The sequence below is a fragment of the Sceloporus occidentalis genome, unplaced genomic scaffold, assembly GCF_023333645.1.
Source record: "Sceloporus occidentalis isolate IW3139 unplaced genomic scaffold, rSceOcc1.0.p SCAF_4, whole genome shotgun sequence".
Taxonomy (NCBI): Eukaryota; Metazoa; Chordata; class Lepidosauria; order Squamata; family Phrynosomatidae; genus Sceloporus; species Sceloporus occidentalis.
The window spans coordinates 119,531,540-119,551,415 of record NW_028316984.1 but is presented as its reverse complement, the minus strand read 5'-3'; the positions used below and the strand labels follow the sequence as shown (position 1 = coordinate 119,551,415).

The 19,876-nt window shown below is 41.2% G+C and overlaps 1 protein-coding gene across 3 annotated transcripts in view; it reads left to right on the top strand.

Annotated features, from left to right (window-relative positions):
* The first annotated feature begins 15,987 nt into the window (after positions 1-15,987).
* NAV2 (neuron navigator 2) overlaps positions 15,988-19,876 on the top strand; it is a 352,842-nt gene continuing 348,953 nt past the window's right edge. For all 3 annotated transcript variants that reach the window (XM_089521370.1, XM_089521369.1, XM_089521367.1), the window contains exon 1: positions 15,988-16,947. In XM_089521370.1, the coding sequence (XP_089377496.1) occupies positions 16,690-16,947 (258 nt within the window). In that variant the 5' untranslated portion in view covers positions 15,988-16,689. The remainder of the gene's footprint in view (positions 16,948-19,876) is intronic.

The following is a 19,876-nucleotide window of genomic DNA, read 5'->3' as shown; positions in this document are numbered from 1 at the left end:
AATAGAAATGAACTTGGCTGCTATTTAGGAGTAAACATATCGTTTAAAAGAAGTAGAGCAAAATAGTCAGTCTAGAGAAGGGGTGGCTATCCTTCAGTGAGTTTAGGAGCAAAACTTCCTTCCTCCCTCATAATCCTTCAGGCCAACCAACTGCCATCATCACCACTGTTGTGCACTGGTGAAAAGAGGGAAACAATGTACTGCCAACCACAGACGCTGGCGAAACGTCAGGAAGAAAATCTTCTAGAATATAGCCACATAGCCCAAAAAACCCCACAAAAACCAATGTACTGTTGTGTTTTAATGGAAAGGTTGGGTTCTTGAAGGCTTCTGATAGCCTGATTTCACTTTAAAAAACAGGTTATACCAATGCAGAATACATTGTGGATACTGCAGCATAATGGGATTTTAGTATTCAAATTCAAAAGCAGTTGGTGTGAGGAGGGCTGTGAAAAAGGATGTGTACCCATCTATAGCTTATAGACCCCATGGTGCTTACTCCTGTTCTAGGGTGCACATTGCCTCATGATTAGAGGGTATCCAGAACATAGAATAATGAGTGGTGTCATTTATTCAATGAAAACTGCAAGCCAGCTTTATGAGAATTAGTCACAAACTCTTCATTGTCCAAATTGTCCTTTTAATCTCAAGAAGAACACACAGGGTAAGCGTCTGTATGCTGATAAATAGTCTCTTGTGCAGCATCTAGGAGTATCATTTCTGGCTTTTCCCCTATCATCCAAAACATGTGCTTTTCAAGTGCCTCACATGCTGGCAAAGTTTTGTCCCATTTCCAAGGGGAATGAGAAACCGTACAAAACCAATGTCTCCTCCACATAATTAATTACAACTGTCCCAATATTAATCTTTAAGGAACCTAGATATGAAAGTAAAGATAGCAAAGAATAAGAGTCTTTCTTGAACTGCTTCTGGAACTGAAGACAGTTCAGTAGACAGAACAGAGGTGGGTTTAAAAAAACAGAATCCCTAGGATGTTATGGATATTGTAGTTCCAAAAAGTAATGTCTACTAACCATCACAGATTTGATGGATCCGAGGCTGTCTTTTGATTTGGAAAATCCTCTTTGCAAATAAAACCTGAGATGTACAATTGCTGTGTGGCATTCAGCCAGGATCTGTCTTTCAACCTCAGCTTGCCATCTGCCAAAGAAATTGGAGTCACTCTGAAATATGTTGTGGGGTGTGATGAGAAAGAGCAAGTGTAAAGAACTTGGCATCCATTCCCACAGATGAATTATAACTCCACCCCCACCCCTAAAGGAATAAGGTATGGTTGAAATTTCCCAAAATGACCACCAGATCACCACATTTCACACACTTGGAAGCTGGTCCCTTCTATTTGTGAAGGGTCTGGAGGTCTGACAGGGATTTCGGATGAGCACAGAGAGGAGCCTCTCTCTAGCCAGCTGGCAGGACAGCTTTGGGCAAGCTTCTAAGAAGACGAGGCAGTGGATCTCTTCCAGATGTACCAAAGTGTAGGTAAAAGGTCAATCAACTCTTCTAATTGTAAAATAGAGAGGGGTGGGGAAAGGAAATTTGGGGGGGAAAGTCACCCTCACAAGTCTCTGTACATTGTGTGCTTTTGATTAGTCAGACTTTGATTGTTTTCCCTTCCTTGTGTTTTGAATGGAGCTGAAATCAACACAGCTGTTTCTGTTTAATAACTTCCTATTAAAAAGCGTCTTATGCCTAAAACAAGCTGTCACCAGCCTTGCTGATTGCTCTCCACACGGTTCTGGGAATGGCTTGTCTCAGATAACCAGCAGTGCACACAAAGCAGAGGTCCCAGAAATAACTTCATTTGTGTTACAGCAAATGTTCTGGGACCATGGGGTGGGCAGTTTGGACTGAACTGGCCTGACATTTGCAAACCTCACAACCTAGTGATATATGACATACATCGTTTTAAACCGGCAGTCATGAGAGTGTTCCTTAATTGACCATTTTGGATCCTTACAAGTGGCCCATCAGAAATATAGTTCTTTGGGATAAGATGCTGGAATGGATGCTTTCTGTATAAGCACCAGGCATCTTCAAATGGAATTATCTTAATCCATTTCAGTCTGATTTCTGACTTGGTTTTGACACAGAAATCAGTTTGGCTGCACTGATTACCAAGAGAAGGAATGAAGGAGTATGGTGTGATCCTTCTCCTGGAACTGTCTCCCACTTTCAATAGTAGTGATCATGTTATCCTTCTGTTTGAGGTGGGATTTGGCTATACTATGTACTAACGATTTCTGCTCCTGTTTCAATCACAGTTTCCAGAAACCTGTGCTGGAAAACTATTGCTCTGCCCCATGACAGCTGTGCCACAGTGTACAAAAAGGTCTTCTTTATCATTTTTTGAAACATCTATATGAATCCATTGAGTGAAGTTTTCTGATTTGGTGTCATTGGCATACTCACCTCACCCAACTCATTTTTTATTTACTTATTTATTAACTAGGACTTATAAGTAAAGATTTCTAGCTACTTCTGCTTCCTGCCCCTCTACACATGCACAACCTACCTGGGAGCAGCTGATGTGCCTGGCTTTACCACTCTTTAGTGGCTGGTGAATGGCGGTTTCAGTGTAGCATCTGGATGCACAAAAATAGTATTTTCCCAAATATCTCCAGGTCTTCTGGAAATCTAGGAGGATAACATTTCTGGGAACATGCTGGGTATGTCTGTATGTCTGTGTGTGTGCATACCAACAGCAACGAAGTTGATAGCACATGGGGCATGTTGTTGCACTCAATATCTACTAAATAAATACCTCCTTCCACAACAATCTTTCACAGATGTGCTCAGGTATACTACTTGCATATGTCACGAACAGCATTCTAGTAATTCTATATAAAGCCAAACATGTATTTTTATACAATATCTATGTTATTTATAAGAATAAAATACATGGTAAAATCCAGCATGATGTAGTGGTTTGAATGTTGCACTATGACTTTGTAGCTCAGGATTTGGTTCTCCGTTCAGTCATGGAAACCCACTGGGTGGCCTTGGGTAAGGCACCCACTCTCAACCCTGAGAACCCTATGATAGATTTATCTTAGGATCACCATATGTCAGTAATGATTTGCAGGCACAGAACAACAAAATAGGATAGGCATAAGTACACTTGGAAAGCTTACATCAACAGCCATTTTACAAGTATCTAAAATTAGAATTAAACTGTGTCTCATATCATCAGAAAGAATATTCCACAACATGGATATCACTATGCTAAATGTCTAATGGTGTGCAACAGTGTTGCAAACCTCAGGGAAACGTACTACCAGGATGACATGTCTAGTAAACCTCAAGGACTGAATGGGTCTATAAAGGACAAGGTCTAGGTCTCTTTTTGAGGCAATTTAAATGCAAATAAGAACATACTACTAAGCAATATCTGTGATTGTTAATGGTCTGGATGAATTGTCAATTAGAAAATAATTTTAAGATCAAGATGCTGTTTGTGTGTGCTCCATCTGCATGAGGAAGTAATGTTTGCTTTTTCTGAAAAGATGTTTCCTTGAAGAATTAGGTTCAGAGTTTGAGAGTGCTTTTTGATTTGATCCTTTTGTTAGAATGAGGAGACTTCCATGATCTTTCACTCATTTTTCCCTAGGTATAGCATACTTATATTACAGAAATGTGGGCTTTCTTTGGATATTCTTTCAAAATTGAATGTAGCACCGTTTTGGCACCTAGACTACTAATACAGAACAGAAGCATAAATGCTTCTTTTCAATCTTCAAATAACTGCCTTAAAACCTGTTCTGTTTCCAGGCTAAATTCAAGGTGCTAGTTTTAAGGTTTAGTCCAAGGTTTAACCTTCAGGAAAGAATAATGTTGTCAGATCATTTGACATTTATGGATATGAGACAAAAGGAGATTTAAAATAAATGATTCCCATAAAAACAGCATCTCTGTGGATCTATCTCCTTTTCAGAGTGACAGATATACTGCCATGATTGTCTTTGTAGAATGGCAGTAAATTACCAGTATCCAACAGGGTAGTTCTAGTGGTGAATCAGATTCTATGAACAGGAACAGGAGGAGGAAATCCCTCACAACCGCCACACCCCAATACCAGCTCTGCAGGTTTTCATGTTTTGCAGAAGTCAAGAAGGTAATGAGGAGAAGGAAAGGGTTCCTTTGTGCTATAAGATTTCTACTGGTGTAATACTCAAAGGAGCTCTATAAATGTAAATAAAACAAAATAAAATAAGAAAACCAAAGAAAGAGGTCGCCTTCTCTAATTCTAAGGGATGTGAATAAAAAAAAAGTCATGTTGGTTAGTGTTATGCACATAAAAACACGTAGAAATTGAGCATGCAGTTTCCTCAAAAGACTCCTGAATAGTTTGCTAGTGGATGTAGAAGCCCCAATTCAGAATAGTTGTGCTTGGTTGTCTCTGACAGAAGAGGTAATATGTAAGTTTGATGACCCTGTGTTTGAATGTGCCTTCAAGTTGCTTGATGACTTATGGTGACCCACTGAATTTCCTAAGCTTTTCTTAGGCAATGGATACTCAGAGCTAGTTTTGCTAGTTCTTTCCTCTGAAATATAGCCTACAACACCAGGTATTCATTGGCAGTCTCCCATCCAACTACTAACCAGAGCTGACTCTGCTTAGATTCTAAGATTAAACAGGATCTGGTTCCTTTAGGGTATTTAGGCCTCTAATGTCACTACCGTCCATGAATTTAAAGCTAGCCAGGTTAGTAGCCATGACTAAAGACTTTATTGGATGAGAAAAGAAATGTGGACTCATCTCTAGCGAGCCACAGTATGGATTAAAGAATGCATGGAAAATGCCATGGTCTGAACAGCATGAATTCAAATTGCTTTTGGAGTTTTACTTAGTGGCATTCCACATCCTTTCTGTCAAGATTTAGGCCTGTTGTGCTATTCCATTACATTTCTTTTATGGTTGTTGGCTTTTTTTTTTAATCATTGAAAATTGTTTCGCCTTTCTATGTGACAAACCGTATTTTCTATTGGGTTGTTTTTCTGTGCTGGCTGCAAAATCTGGGCTTTCTGTTACATTTCATTCACACTTTATTTATTTATTTATTTGTTTGTTTGTTTGTTTAGTGTGGTATTTCTACAACCTTTCAATTAAATTCCCAGAGCAGTTTACATAAGAAAGAGTTACACTAAACAATTGAACCACAAATTAAACAAGTCCAAACAAAACATAAGATAGTAAATATTCAAAGGCTGCAAAATCTTTTAAGAAACATGGAAACAATTAGCAAGGAGTAATATTGTATCTAAAAAGCCTGAGAAAATATAAGGTCAATGAACTGAGAAGTTGGCCATTCAACTCATACCATAAATTCAGAGGATATTGATGTTGGTATGTCTCAGTCTAAGCTTTCATCTCTGTCTGCAGTGCTACTCCAATATATCTTACCTTACACTGAGATGAGAGACTACTGCTCAGTAGTAGAAGACATCCTTTGGCTGTAAATAGTTTTTGGTCCGTTCCCTGGCCTTTCCAGTTAAAGGCTTCAGGTAGAACGTGGTAAAAAAGACCTATGCTGGAGATTATGGAACACTTTTTCCCAGTTGGAATAAATGATAATGGACTCAATGGACAAAAAGGTCGAATGTTGTAAGGGAACTATGCTCTGTGTTACAACACCTTTGGAAAGGTTTCTGAGATGATGTTTATGAAGCGCTCAAAGGAAAACAACTCTGAAATAGCAATGCACAAAACTTGAATACCAGCAATCCAGGTATTCAGCATTTGGTTTTGCAGTTACTGTGAAACAGTACATTCTCAAGAACCCATAAATGTCAGTAAAGGGATTACTAATTAATGCTAAGCAAATCTTAATATGCATACATGTGCAAGATATACAGTGGTACCCCGGGATACGAATGCGCCGCCTTACGAAATTTCCGGGTTACGAAAAAAATCCATTGAAAAAAACATTTCCGGGTTACGAAGGTTATTTCGGGTTACGAAGAAAAATTTGGTGCTTTTCGGCGCGATTTCACACGGAATCGCGGCTTTCGCTATTAGCGCCTATGGGCTTTTCGGCTAGCGAAAGTTTCCGGGTTACGAAAGCGGCGGCGGAACGAATTAATTTCGTAACCCGGGGTACCACTGTACCTATGTTCTTTGGAAGAGGGACAGGCAGTTGCAGCCTGTCAGTTGTTGTTGCTGCAACTCCCATAATCACACATTTTTGTCTGGAATTGGCTTGATAGTGGGAGTTGCTACAGCACTCCCTCCCCCTGCAAATAAATAAATAAATAGAAAACCCTACATCTGGAGAGCAGTTGACTACCCTTGCTTTTTAGGAGTTTCAGCAACCAGAAAACACTGGATCTGGAGCTGCAGTGATATGGCCCACTATTGGCTAGGGCTGTTAGGAGTTGCCACTCAATATCTGAGTCCAATCCAATTCCTGTTCCTGACAACTGGGATACAAGGGGCCAAGCACATTAGAGTGTAGCCAGGATGACACATCTCATTCATGAGGAAGAACTCATAAGCTAGGAGAGGCTGCTGCAGTTTGCTTTTTCCTGAGCCCACTAGAAAGGACAAGACTCATCACCTTCCCTCCCTTCCCCACTGCTGAGTTAATTGACTGCACACTATTCTTGCACATTGAGTTCATTTTGTAGCAGTTGGGTAAGTTGAGGACAAAGGGGACAAATGAGAGGACAGAGAAACTGTAAAAAAATTTAAAACCTGGAAAACATGGGATGACAGTGGATTAATCAGGACTGCCCTGGTCAAATCTATCTTTCTGCCACCCATCCTTTCAAGTCCCAGAGAATTGCTAAGCTTTGGTAGGTGTATAGTTATGGGGCAAGAGGCAGAGGCACAATTGAAAGTGTTATCCAACAAATAAGAATTTCCCCTCTCCAAATAAAATTATACTTCAGTGCCCAAATTTTTCGCATTGCAATAACTTAAAACTTCAGTTGAGCATTGAGAAATACAGTTTAGGCATACAAAGAAAAGGGGCAGACAAAGTGACCAATGGAATACAAATACAGCAAATATAAAAGTTCTAGGTATGAAAGATTTTCAATGTCTCACTTTGTACAATGCTAAATATATGGAGACCAAAGGAAAATTACAAAAGAAGTGCAGAAATTTTGCTCAAAATACTCTAATTTGGTTCCCCCCTCATAGGTATACCTCTCAGCTTTGGTATGATTGTTTTATCACTTTTTATAACAAGAAGATTGTAGTACAAGATACTAGGCCTCCTGTTACTGCTAGCTCCCCCGTTTCTGATCCTGTCTGTCCTATGCATATGGTGGAATGATTTGAGATTACAACAGGAAATGGAATAATGTGCAGTTATTTAATTGTGGCAATGATCATTGTGACACTGCATATTTTGAAGCCAAATGGGGGCTTGAAAAATGGAGCAATGTCAGTCAAATATTCATTACTGTTCAGGGGAGGGAAACCAAACTATTGTGATACCGAACAAAATGTTGAGAGCAGCTTTGCTGTCACATATCCTTTCCCCTTGATAAACAGAAGCAGTGGCTGACTCTTATAATAAAACAAAGTAAGCAAAATCACTTAACTTAAAGCAGTTATGTATCACATCTGCTGTAAGAGGTGAAGCTAATTGTTAAAGCTGAAACTACCAGCAAAATGCTACGCTGGATCCTTTTAAAAGGAATTTAATCTTCTCTCATCCTATAAAAAGGAAACACATGGGGAGAGAAGGAGGGTGTTCAGACTATAAGTGTCTGGTGGAACTAATTCCCTTTGGAAAGTCTGGAACGCAGAAGCACTTGACCATGTCTTCTCTCTGCAAGTACAAAAGCAGAAGGATAGGGGAGATTCTTAAGAAACCAAGGCACTTTTCTCCAGGAACATAATGGTGAGCAGGGATTATAGTTTGTATTCATTGCCAATAGCTGTACTTTGGACTTCAAGTAGAGAGTTTGTCTCTGATTAAGATCAGAGGAAATGTAGCACATGTTAGTGGTCAGATTCTGCATCTGGTCACAAGGGGATGTGTACTTTAGTCTGTGTTCTCTTCCTAGAAGCTTCTTGGGATTTCCTTTGGGAAAAATGGTTGAAAGGAGGCAGAGATTGAGAAAGTTACTTTTTTGGACTATAACCTCCAGAAACCTCAGCAAACATAGCCATGGGCTGGTTGAAGGATTTGGGCAGTTATATAGTCATTGTCCCAAAAAGTATTTTCCTGATACTCTAAATTGCTTAATCCTTTCTCGCAGAACCAATTTTGATGAATGTTCTTAGAATGTTTGTTTTCAGCCCCCTTTGAACTGTTGGTTCTGACTCCTTAACCTCTAACGACTATTCAGAAAAATGCTCCTTTTGCCCTCATGATGAGGTGGGGGGGAGCTCAAACAGGCTGGAGAATTTCAAGGATAACTATGCAGTCGGTTTAAATACTGTGTAATTATTATTTATTTTATTATATGCCACCTTTCTCCCAATATAGGGACTCAAGGCAGTGATAACATTCTTGTAATATAGCTGAAGAAAATAAATGGCTGCTGCCTTTGCTTCTTACAGTCTCTTAGCACATTGCTTCCTTCATCCCTCAGTAGCAACAAGATACTTTCATTCAATAATATTATTATGTATTTATTTAGTAGACTATTTATACCCTGCTATTCAGCCACAAAGGCTCTCACAGTGTCTTACAAATTGTTAATTTGACGTACAACCTAATCAGACAGATCATACAAAGAAAGGGGATGACAGTGGTGGAGCTTCCCAAAGCAAGAAGATCTTTTGCTGTTCCACTCCTGCCACCACAACTCAAAACAGCAGGAGGAGGCATGCAGAAAGATATCAATCTATAAAAGACCAGAGACTCCCAGAGTGCCTTGCACAGTTCAGAAATAAGGGTTCAGATTGCTGAATATATACCATCATGTTGCCATAGTTTGAGAGTTGGACTACAACTCTGGAGAACAGGGTTCAATTCGTTGTTCAGCCATAGAAATGCACTGGATGACCTTGGGCAAGTCACACTCTCTCGGCCCCAGAAAATCCCATGGTAGGTTTGCCATAACCTACCATGGCAAACAACTTGAAGACACACAACAACAAAAGACACGAAAGGATGAGAAGGAGGGAGATAAAGAATAAGAGATTTTGATTTATTTAAAATATTTCTTAAGTTCTTTGAAAAGTGTACAAGGTAGCGGAAAAGTGCAAATAAAATTATTCACACAAACATAAATGCAAGGTAAGAAACAAACAAAAACCTACCATAATGAAATACAATAACCACAAAGCCAAGGCATAAAATCTAACAGCACAATTTCTTCTAAAATGCCTCAACAATTAGTAAGGTCATCACCTGGTACCAAAAAGTTTGTTGAAATAATTCCATTTGCACCCCTGTAGGGATGCCACTATGGCAAATGTCCTGAGATCAAAAGAAGATCCATGCAGGACCAGATCGAAGGTCTCTCTTGTCCTGTATTCTCTTCACATAGTGGGCAACAATTGCCTCCGGGAAACCCACAAACAGGATACGACTGCAACAACACCCTCATTGCCCTCACCATTGTAAATATAGCACAACTTTTCTAAGGTAGATAATCGGGGAAGCATCTTGTTTTTGTTGTTACTAATCCACAGGTATCTCATCCCTCCATTTCATGCAGAAATGTCTACATGCAAAAATAATCTGAAGACGATGCCTTTGGTTAGTACAGCCGTTTATAGCAAGCCATGGAGGCTCTTGTTTTCCAGTCTTACTGCTCACTGACTGGCTCACCTGTTTTTGAATTGCTGTTTTCAGGTGGTGCAAGATTTTTGAATACTTCATAGAAATTGTGATTTTGCCAAATTGCAGAAATTTTGCACTGGTAAACACAGAAGCAACCTTGGATTAAGGTTATTGGGGCCTGGATCCGTTCTAGAAATAGGGTCCCCTTTTCCATACCCAACCTATTTTAGGACAAGTGGTACATAGATTAAATAAATAAATAAAATGCAAAGTACAATAGACAGCAACAATAACCTTCATGTCTGAACAATCCAATGCCATGCATCTTGACTCAGTTATTCAAGTAAACATACAATACTAATGATAGCCAGGACACTCAGAAGTGACTGATGAAGGGAACAAATAACACCTTTTCTAACCAGCAAGCGAAAGGCCAGAAGCAGATGTACCAAATGAACCACTGATAATCCAGCTCTGTTCATAGATGCTTCCTTTTTCCCTTCTGTTCCCAACCATTAGTAACAGTTTCCAGTGTTTCACTTATCATATAGTTACTTTAAGGGAAAAACTACAAAGCCATCCTGTAATCCTCACTAGAATTAGCACTCATGTCATGGGATGCACATGCCTTCAGATGTGGCATCCACTGAAACTTATGTAAACCAGGTGTCAGTAAATTGGCAGCAGCAGGATGAGAACTGGTCTTGAGTTGGAAAAGCATATACTGGATTCCCCACTGTTTAAATCTGTGTTTTTAAAATAAGGAATCAGAATGAAATGATACAATGCAGTAACTCTTCACATATGTTTTAGTTCCCACCTTTGCTCATTTTTTCATCTGGCAAAATGTGACACTAGCTTGTCAGGTTTATTAAAGCTTTGAAATCTTTGTTCACATGCATTCATTTCCAGCTCAAAGCTGCACTTCATGCTGTGGTAGAAGAGAAAACATTGGAAAGTCTGTCTCAAGGAGATGGGAGAACAGAGATGAGCACTTTGTAATCTGAGATTAGTGGATGAAGGCGACCAGAGGAAAAAACACATTTCCTGTTTTAAAAATTATCCACTTAGTATTAATGCAAGGCGACCCACTGAGCTGGTGTGGAAACAGGGATTAGGGACCAGAGTGTGCATCAAATGAGATGCAAATATAGGCTCTCAGCAACTTTCAGGTGATTTATTGATTCTTTAGAGAGGGACAGGGGAGTGATATAGATGATGTGATTGTAGCATTTTCTCCTCCTCATTGTTTCTTTTGTCCTGCTGTAACTTCTGCTAAAGCCAATTTCATGCAATTGTAGTATATATGTAGAAACCATTAGCAACAATACACTCAACCGCACCTTCAAAATTATCCTATCTCCTGCCCAGGCAAGAAGGAATTTGTACTGAAATGGCAAAGCTGTGAAATAGTTTATAAATAATATGGTAGTGCCCTCATATGGGGTGCACTCTCATAAAAGGAGATATATCTTCACAAAGAAATACCTATTTAAGCAAACTGGTAACTAATGATTATTTTCAGAACTGGTACCTCTATTTAGGGACAGTCTAAAAGATTTGCTCTGTAAATTGAGGGCAGTTTGAGCAATCTTATGATTCCCTGTGGACATTTATAGGATGAGCAATGTGTGAGCCATACATTACTGGGTCACAGAGATCACACATGTATCATTAACATCTCCCCAGCACTGAAACAGAATACAGCTTTGGCTTGTTCAGGCCTGCTTCTCCCTCAGTTCATTCAACTTTCTTCCCCATGTTGCTGAAAAAATCAGAACCTGAGTCTACTAAATACAGGAGAAACAGGCCATAGGAGGAGCAGGGAGTAATCAATACAGATTTCTTAAAACAGGATGATTTCCTTATTTTGGAGGGCTCCCTTGAATCAGACAAGACCTCCCTCCTGTTCTTCCTCCTCTCTGATTTTCTTGCTGTGCATTTCTTCTCTCTCCCTCTAGGCCCAATTGACATTAACTCTCATGCAGCAAAATGTATGAAGATTCTGTTCCTTCTCTTTGCCTTTCTTACTGGTGACTGGGGGGCCATTCAGACTACCTTTTACCCCAGATCAGAACCCGGATAAACCATGGGAAGTTCATATTCGCCTCTAATCTCCCACAAGTGAATCTGAGGTTTTCACACCCATTGAGGGGCAAATGCGCCTTAGCACAGGTCATCTGGGAGCGGAGTAAAAGCTGTATCTTTTTTTAAAAAACCAGGTCTGGCAAATATGAACTTGTCCCTGATCATGATTGGGTCAAGTTCAGGGGAGCGATTTAGGTCAGAGGGAGGGCAGAGGGTGGAATATTCCTCCCCTTCATCGGGGTGATGGAGGAGAAGGATGAAGCCAGGGGAAAGAAGGTTGCCATAGAGGGCAGCATCGGGAGGAGGAGGAGGAGGAGGATGAAGCCAGGAGGGAAAAAGGTGCCATGGAGGGCAGCATCAGGAGGAGGAGGAGGCAGGAGCCGGAGGATGGGTGCCAAAGGGGTGATGGATGGAGCTGGGGGTCCCAAGGGCAGAATCGGGGTAACGGCGGCATAGGAGGAAGGAGCCGGAGAAAGGGTCAATCCAGGGTAAGTCAGAGGGAAGGCAGGGAACAGAGCAAGCCTCCGCTCTCGCAGACAGCTTTCTCTCTTTTTATTTTTTTTTATTTTTGACAGATTATGCGCATGTATTTTTCTACAGGTAGATACATATATAGATAGAATGGGTGTCTGCTTGTGCTACTTTCCCTTTCATTTCCTTGCTCCCAGCATGGCACTTTGCAATAGGCTTTTTTGTAAATTATTTTTTATATGCAAATGCTACAATGCGAATGTTACAAATGTTTCTCTTTCAATTTGGCAAATTGATACAGAATGCTTTTGCTACATATGTGTATTCTGGGGTGGCAATCAGAGGGAAAGCAAAGGATGCAGAGATGGCATTTGGGGTGAGGAATTAATTATTATTATTAATAATAATATTATTGTATGTGTATGAGGCATTCTGGGGTGGCAAGGAGGGAGGATGCAGAAATGGCATTAGATTGCATTTTGGGGTTGAAAAGTGGAGGCAGGGGAAGATCCATAATCTGTAGTAACCCAAATAGACACAACACACACACACACACACTGGAGGTTTTTAAATTTGACAGAATATGCTCACACTCCCACCTGTTTTTTTTTAAAGGGAGGGGGGAAGCACACATCCAATTGCCCAATGGCTGCAGGAAACGTCACCTTGACAAAAGCGGAACTGAATTTGATTGACAGCAAAGGAGCCTTCATTTTAAACCAGTTCCGCAAATGTGAACTTTCCGCAAGAGCTGCAAGGGCATTCTGGGTTTAATTACCCTGATTGAGGTAAATTTTTCGTGGGCACTTGCTTCCAGAGAGATTCAGGAGGGGGGGAACCCAATTCTGCCCAGTTCCATCCAGCAAAAATAGGTGAGTCTGAATGGGGCCTGGGTCAAAAAAGGCAAGTGTACAGAATAACCAGCAGGTTGAGAATTCTGCAGAGGTTGGTAGTAGGCCTCCTGCCTAGGTTTTCTTGTTCAGATTCCAAGCAATATGAAAAGAAGCATTGGCTTGAGTTGCAAATGGCAACTATATTACTCCTGTGAGATTGCACCCTTCAATAGCTTTGAAATATTCTGACATCTCTTACACATAAGAACAATCAAAAGCTGTGCTACACCAATTTCTTTAATTCCTTAAAGAATCTACTGGTCTTCTACAACCTGGTGTGCTCCAGATGTCCCAGCCATAGCTAGTATGACTATCAGGGATTAAAGGATCTGTTGCCCAAACCACCTGGAGGTTGGACAATATACTAAAATTAGCCCATGAGGAAAAATGAGAGAATGAAGAGAAACAACAACAGGTGAATGTTTTGGTGACAGAACTGATCCAAAATGTTATGTGGATATTTGTAGTAAGTGACCATATCGATTTGTTATTCTTTCTGGACAAAATAATTGATAATAAAAAATTTGTTGTTGTTGTGTGCCTTCAAGTCATTTCTGACTTACGGTGAATCTAAGTGATCTTAATCCCTACTATGGGGTTTCCTTAGCAAGATTTGTTCAGAGGAGGATTTCCAATGCCTTTCCCTAAGGCTGAAAGAGTGTGACTTGACCAAGGTTACCCAATGGTTTTCATGGATGAGGTGGAAATCAAATCCTGGTCTCCACAATCATAGTCCAATACCCAAACTGCTGCATCACACTGGCTTCCAATAACAAATATTAAGAATGTAAGGTACTTAGAATGCAAGATTTGCTTTGGGGGGGTCACACCAAAACCTAGGTGGATTGGCATTCTATTTCCAACAGCAATATGTCTGGGCAGAGTTGATGACCACCTTTCCTTTTCAGTTTCTGATATGCAAGTAAACTATAGCAGTTTACAAACCACCTCTTTGTGGTGGCCTGTACCCGCCCCTTTCCCCAAAAGATCGGGGCCTCATCTGCCACAGCAGCAGCCCTGAGGCCCCGATCTACCGCTTTTCCAGGCCGCGGGGAAGCAGCAAAAGGTTGCTTCCCCGTGGCCTGGAAAGGGGTGTCCTTGGGGCTTCAAGCCCCAAGGACACCCCAATAGTGGTGGGGAAAGGGAGAAAGGGGCCACTCGGCCCCTTTCTCCTTTGTGTCGCTGGCACAGCCATGTAAAGGCCGCACCAGTGACACAAAACCAAGAAGGAGCTCCAAAATAGAGCTGCTTCCGGCGCCAGGACATCACGTCCATGTCGCTCCGTTTGGAGGTGGCGCAGCCGTGACATCGTAATGGCAGCACCCATGTGGACAGGTTGCTGCCATTTTGTACATATTCTGTACGTACTAGGGTTGGGGGTGTCTAAAAGAGACGCCCCCAGGCAACCCTAGTACGTACAGAGTACGTACTAGGGTGCCCATTTGTAAAGGGCCTGTCTTTAACTACAGAGGTTCCCTTTAGTTATTATAGCTCACAGTTGTTGAACGGCAGCTATCATCCATTAATTTATCCAGTGTAGCTTGTTGATGCAGTATTCCATTCTGTATTGGGAAGTTGTGGCCAATCCTGACTTCCTGGCAAAGGACATAGCTATGAATTGTATGTGTTTTGCAATTATGTTTGCTGCATGCATCTTTAGTATATTTTTATCTGTAGGCTCAGATTCACCCTTTCAGAAGTATCTTTCAAAAAAACTTTGCATGAAGCAACGTTCCCCCCACCCAGAACATACACACTAGTAATGCTGACTTCTTTAGTCACAGAAATCATGGTTAGGGTTAGTCTGGCAACCACCTGTGTGAGGCTCCCGCATGGAAGTGTGGAAAAGTTACTTCTTTTCACTACAGTTTCCAGACTCCCTCAGCCAACTTGAGAGTCTGAGGGTTGTGGTACAAACATATAATTTTTCCAAATTCTGCCCTGCATATTCTCAGTCTAGGCTTGATTGGGTTAAATTGCTCAGCCCTTATTCATGGCAAACTCTTCTGCTGGCATTTCCAGTGGGAGTTTTCCTGTATGAGTAGAGAATTTTTTAAAAAATGCAAAAACAAAACCAACGGAATTGTGATTCACCCTCATGTGTTTTTATTTGAAAAGGTCTCCTTTTTAAAAAAATAAAATAAAAGCAGCAATAGCATAGATGGTTAGGAATTTTCCCTCCGCAGGTCCCCAATTGCTTGCCTGCCTGCCTGCCTGCCTGCACCATTTGTTGATGTCACCTCTTGCATCCTTTCTTGTTAGTTGAAAAGACCCACCAGTAGCATATTTGCTGCGGCAGAACTGCTACAAATACTGTGTTTTGTACAGAAGGAATAGAAGCAACAGAGTTTCCTGCCAGTCTCTTGAGTTGAAGCCACACCTCTTTTGCAGAGATATTTTGTTTCTGATTTGAGTTTAGAGGACCAATCAGGGGGCTCGGAGCTGGATTTTTTTCCTTTTTTTTTTTTTTTTTTAACTGTACTGTCAGATTGCAACCTTCTCCCACTCCTGCTCATCTGGGCAGCCTTCTTTGGTGTAGTCCATAGCAGCAGGCTGCCTTTACTCACAGACCTCTCCCTTTTTTTTCACACACATAACACACTCCCTCTGTGAGCCATCCAGCGTTGAAACCTGTTTGACGGCCAGTGTTCAAAATGAAGTGGACGCTGCCCTGCTTCCAGCTTTGACAGAAAAGAAAATTCTCATTCGTAGGCATCCAGGAACAGCAGCAGCAGCAGCAGCAGCAGCAGCAGCAGCAGCAGCACTAGCACTGAGAAATTTCTCTGTCACCAGCAGTCTTAACGATTTAAATGTCATCCATAGACATTTCTGCCTCTGCTCCGGCATCGTTTTTCCTGTTCACAGATATTAAGATTAAGGAGCTTGGATTCTGAGGCTTGTATCCAAGGGCTGTTAACATACTGAGCTACATCTGCTTCTTGGCTAAGACTGAAGAAAGACATCTTAAGCCTGGAAATCCTGCCTGTGCCTGCTTCTCTAGTACACTTGCACACGCGTGCGCGCGCGCACACACACACACACAGACTACAGCAGGTTCTTTTTTCATATTAATTCCAAAAGGCTGCTTCATTCTCTCGGTTCCTGTGACAAGATAATGAAGTCTCCCTGTCTCCAAAGAAGGAAAATTACAGGAATCAGCTGTTGAAAAGAATCAGCAAGTTAAACAGCAGTAGCAGGAAAGGAGAAGGAAGAGGAGACGGTGGTGGTGGTGGAAGAGAAGGAGAAGAAAAGAACGAAGGTTACTGACTGAGAGTTAAGAGCAACCACCCAAAATATCAAAGGAAACAAGTGGAAGACTGTAACAGAAAGCTCGAATACCCTTTAAAGTGAAGGCTTTCTTCTTCTTTTTCCTGAAAATTTCCCAGTCATTCATTCTTCTTTTGGGAAAGGAATTAAGCAAGACCAGATTGACTGCAATCTCCTTTCTTGACTCCTGCTGCTGCTGTTTGCTGCCCATCCTGTTGCTCTTGCAGACAGAAACGTGTTAACAAAGCAGAGAAGAGGAAAAAATGCCCGCCATCCTGGTAGCCTCCAAAATGAAGTCCGGACTACCAAAACCTGTCCACAGTGCTAGTCCTATTGTTCATGTCCCAGCGGCCAGGACCATCCCACAGCCCTGTTACCTGAAGTTTGGGAGCAAGGTGGAGGTGAACAAATCCTCCTATTCCAGCCAGATCCCTCTCAAATCACACCATGGCCATGAGAATGCTGGAGATGCCTTCCCTCCAAAGAAGAGTAGCTCCATAGAAAATGCCTTTGACACACAGGTCAGAAAAATGGGTGTGTTTGTGGTAACAGTATGGGTTATGTTTGATGGAAATCTGCTGAGCAGGTCTATGGCTGCTGATAATGCAGATGGTGTTATATTGGGGTGCATATTGCATTTCTGGGAAAATGTGCTGTGGAGGGAATGGCATTTCTGAAAATGTATGCTAGTAGGAAGGGAGGGGTAGGCATTCCTAAATATTCTTATGGTTTACCTTTATTGTGGTGTAATGTTATTAATTATGGTTAACTGGTGTATTTCAGAATGGCATAGCTATTGATAGTTCTGTGTGTTTGAAAGAGAGGGGGAGATTTAACATGCACGCTTTGTTTGTGGAGTCCATATTCAATTTGTTGTGTTACAGGTTGAAGTGGGTGTGTTTGTACATCTTACTACCAACACAAGGGGAGCTGCCTATGCAAGCTCGATTTTATGATCAAAGGGCTCTGTATGTAGCTGGGTATCATACTACCATATGTAGCTGAGTTTGTGGGTGTATGTGTGCTTATGTGTGTGGCAATATGTGTGAGGAAGGATAAATCATGTTCTGTATTATACTGCACAAGGAATATACTGATGGTAAGACACATGCATCCAGATGCAGTTGTAAAATATGAATATGTGTGTATGTCAGTGACATTGTCCATGCCTCAAATACCCAGAGAAAATGGTTTTATCATTCTGGATAAAACCATTTATTTTTCATATGAAACATTCAGATTTCACTTGAATCCATATTTGGACACCTCTTTAAATGCTGTTGCTGTATATAGCAAGACACAGCCATTATCTATTTGTTCAGGCTCATTTTATTTCCATGCATATGTAGTTTCAGTATGGATCAGATTGCCTTGCTATCACCTGTGCCTTAATGTGCTCTATGGCAGTGTAAGCAGACAGCAAATACTAACACACTGCTGGGTGAGCAAAGCAGATGGTCTGCTGCCACAAATGAGACTAATTAACATTATCTTGACAGAGGATGCAGTGTGGCCGGATGAGATCGGAAATTCTCTGAGCAGCTTTGCATGCCTCCTGCCTCCTCTGCAGCCGCTTGAACCTGCTAGCAAGTGGTGCAGCCATGTTGCAGTGGGAAGTTACATGCATGCAGACGGATTCTATTGGTTTCCTTCCCATCACCCCCCCCCCCCATTGCAGGGAAATACTGGGTCATGCCTGCAAATCTAGGTTTTGTAGTCTGTGACCTCGTAACCTATTCTGCTAAGGCATGGCAGCGTGACTGCTGAGTGAGCTTGGCCTCCTGCCCTGGTTTTTAGGAGATGCTGCATTTTCCATACTAGCAGACAAGGCAATGTATTAGGCTTGACTTGTGCAGTGGTACCAGTTCCTGAGGGCTCGAGAACCATGAAGAGGATATGATAGTGCTGGTGTCAGGGTAGTGACAGCAGACAGGCTGACCTTTGCATCACATCACACTCGGGAGAGAGAGACAAACCTTTTTCGATTTTCTATATTGCCCTTCGAAAGCATCAGGGAAACTTCAACTTTTAATATTCAGCCCCTCAAGGGTGGGGAGGCGAAGCTGGCATTTTCAAGAATGATAATATGGGGTGGGGATATGATTCATTTCATGACTCGGATGAAAACTTTAAAAGTCTAATGTGGATCTCTCTGTCTTTTTCTCTCATAGATCCTGTGATATAATAAGAACTCAGTACTGACTCACTGTGTGATATATATTTCAGGAGCTCAAAATTGAATCAGTTTGCTACTAATTGGATTTCTCTTTTGTAAAGGGAGGGAAATTAGGGTAACGTGCATGTCAAATCTATAGCTAAAGCCTGAGGAAATGTTTCACATTTGCAAACATCTATTGTTGTACTAAAATACAAGGCACAGTGAGAGTTCACTCTGTGGCTCTGGAAAGCAGTACTGATGAGTCCTCATTGATGGTAACAATGGAACGTGACTTTAGCCCTTATTCCTAGTCTTTTGTTCTGTAACCTCTTCTTATATTCTCCTTTACAAAATATGTGTTTGTTTTTGTCTGTATTTTATCATTTGCAAAGCCATTGGACAAGGGCTTCATAACCTCTGTGTTCTGTTGGCACTTGATGCTTCAGAGTTCTACTATTGTCATCAGTCTGGTAACACCAGTGAGAACTCTGAAAAATGATTTTGCAGGACACAGCAGCTACAATGTAAGTACAGCTGTGATTATCCTAGTTTTCACACAATTTACCTTTTTTGCCCCATGCCCCTTTCACAATGTAACAAATTCTCTTAGACCATAAGACCCTGCTGGGCAATAACTGCATTTATCATGAAAAAGCAGCATAAACTGAAAAGTAGGACTGTAAAGTCTGGAAATTTTGCTGTGACATCAGCCAGCTTAAAGCACTGTGCTCCAGGGTACACTTAACAGAATTGAGATTCCTGAGTCAGGGTCCTGCAGTGGATTGTGGGAACCTTGGGACAAGAGTAAGGATGCTGAGCATGGATGAAAATTTCATAACACTAATGGTGTATCCACGCTACAGAAATAAAGCAGTTTGACACCACTATAATTGTCATGGTTCCATGACAGCTTGCACTGTCAAAGAGATCTGGTACTTTACCAAACTACAAATACCAGGATTCAGACTACAGCCATAGCAGTCAAAGTGATATCAAACTGCTTTAATTCTACAATGTGGATTTGCACTAAGCCACAACTGACTCAGATTTTTCCTGCAGACATTTTGTGTGTATATATATTTCTGTGCCCTTACTGAAATTTGACTTCATAGCTTCTTGAGGAAAATTTGCAGGAGATCAAGAATCACATTATCTTGAGTTCTGTGTTTGCTCACTGTGTTTTCACATTATTTCAGTGAATACTTGTACTGGCATCTGCTCCAAGCTGACCCAGTATTGTCCTGCTGTTCCTTGAATCACAAACCCATACCTTGCTTTTGCCTCCTTCCAGT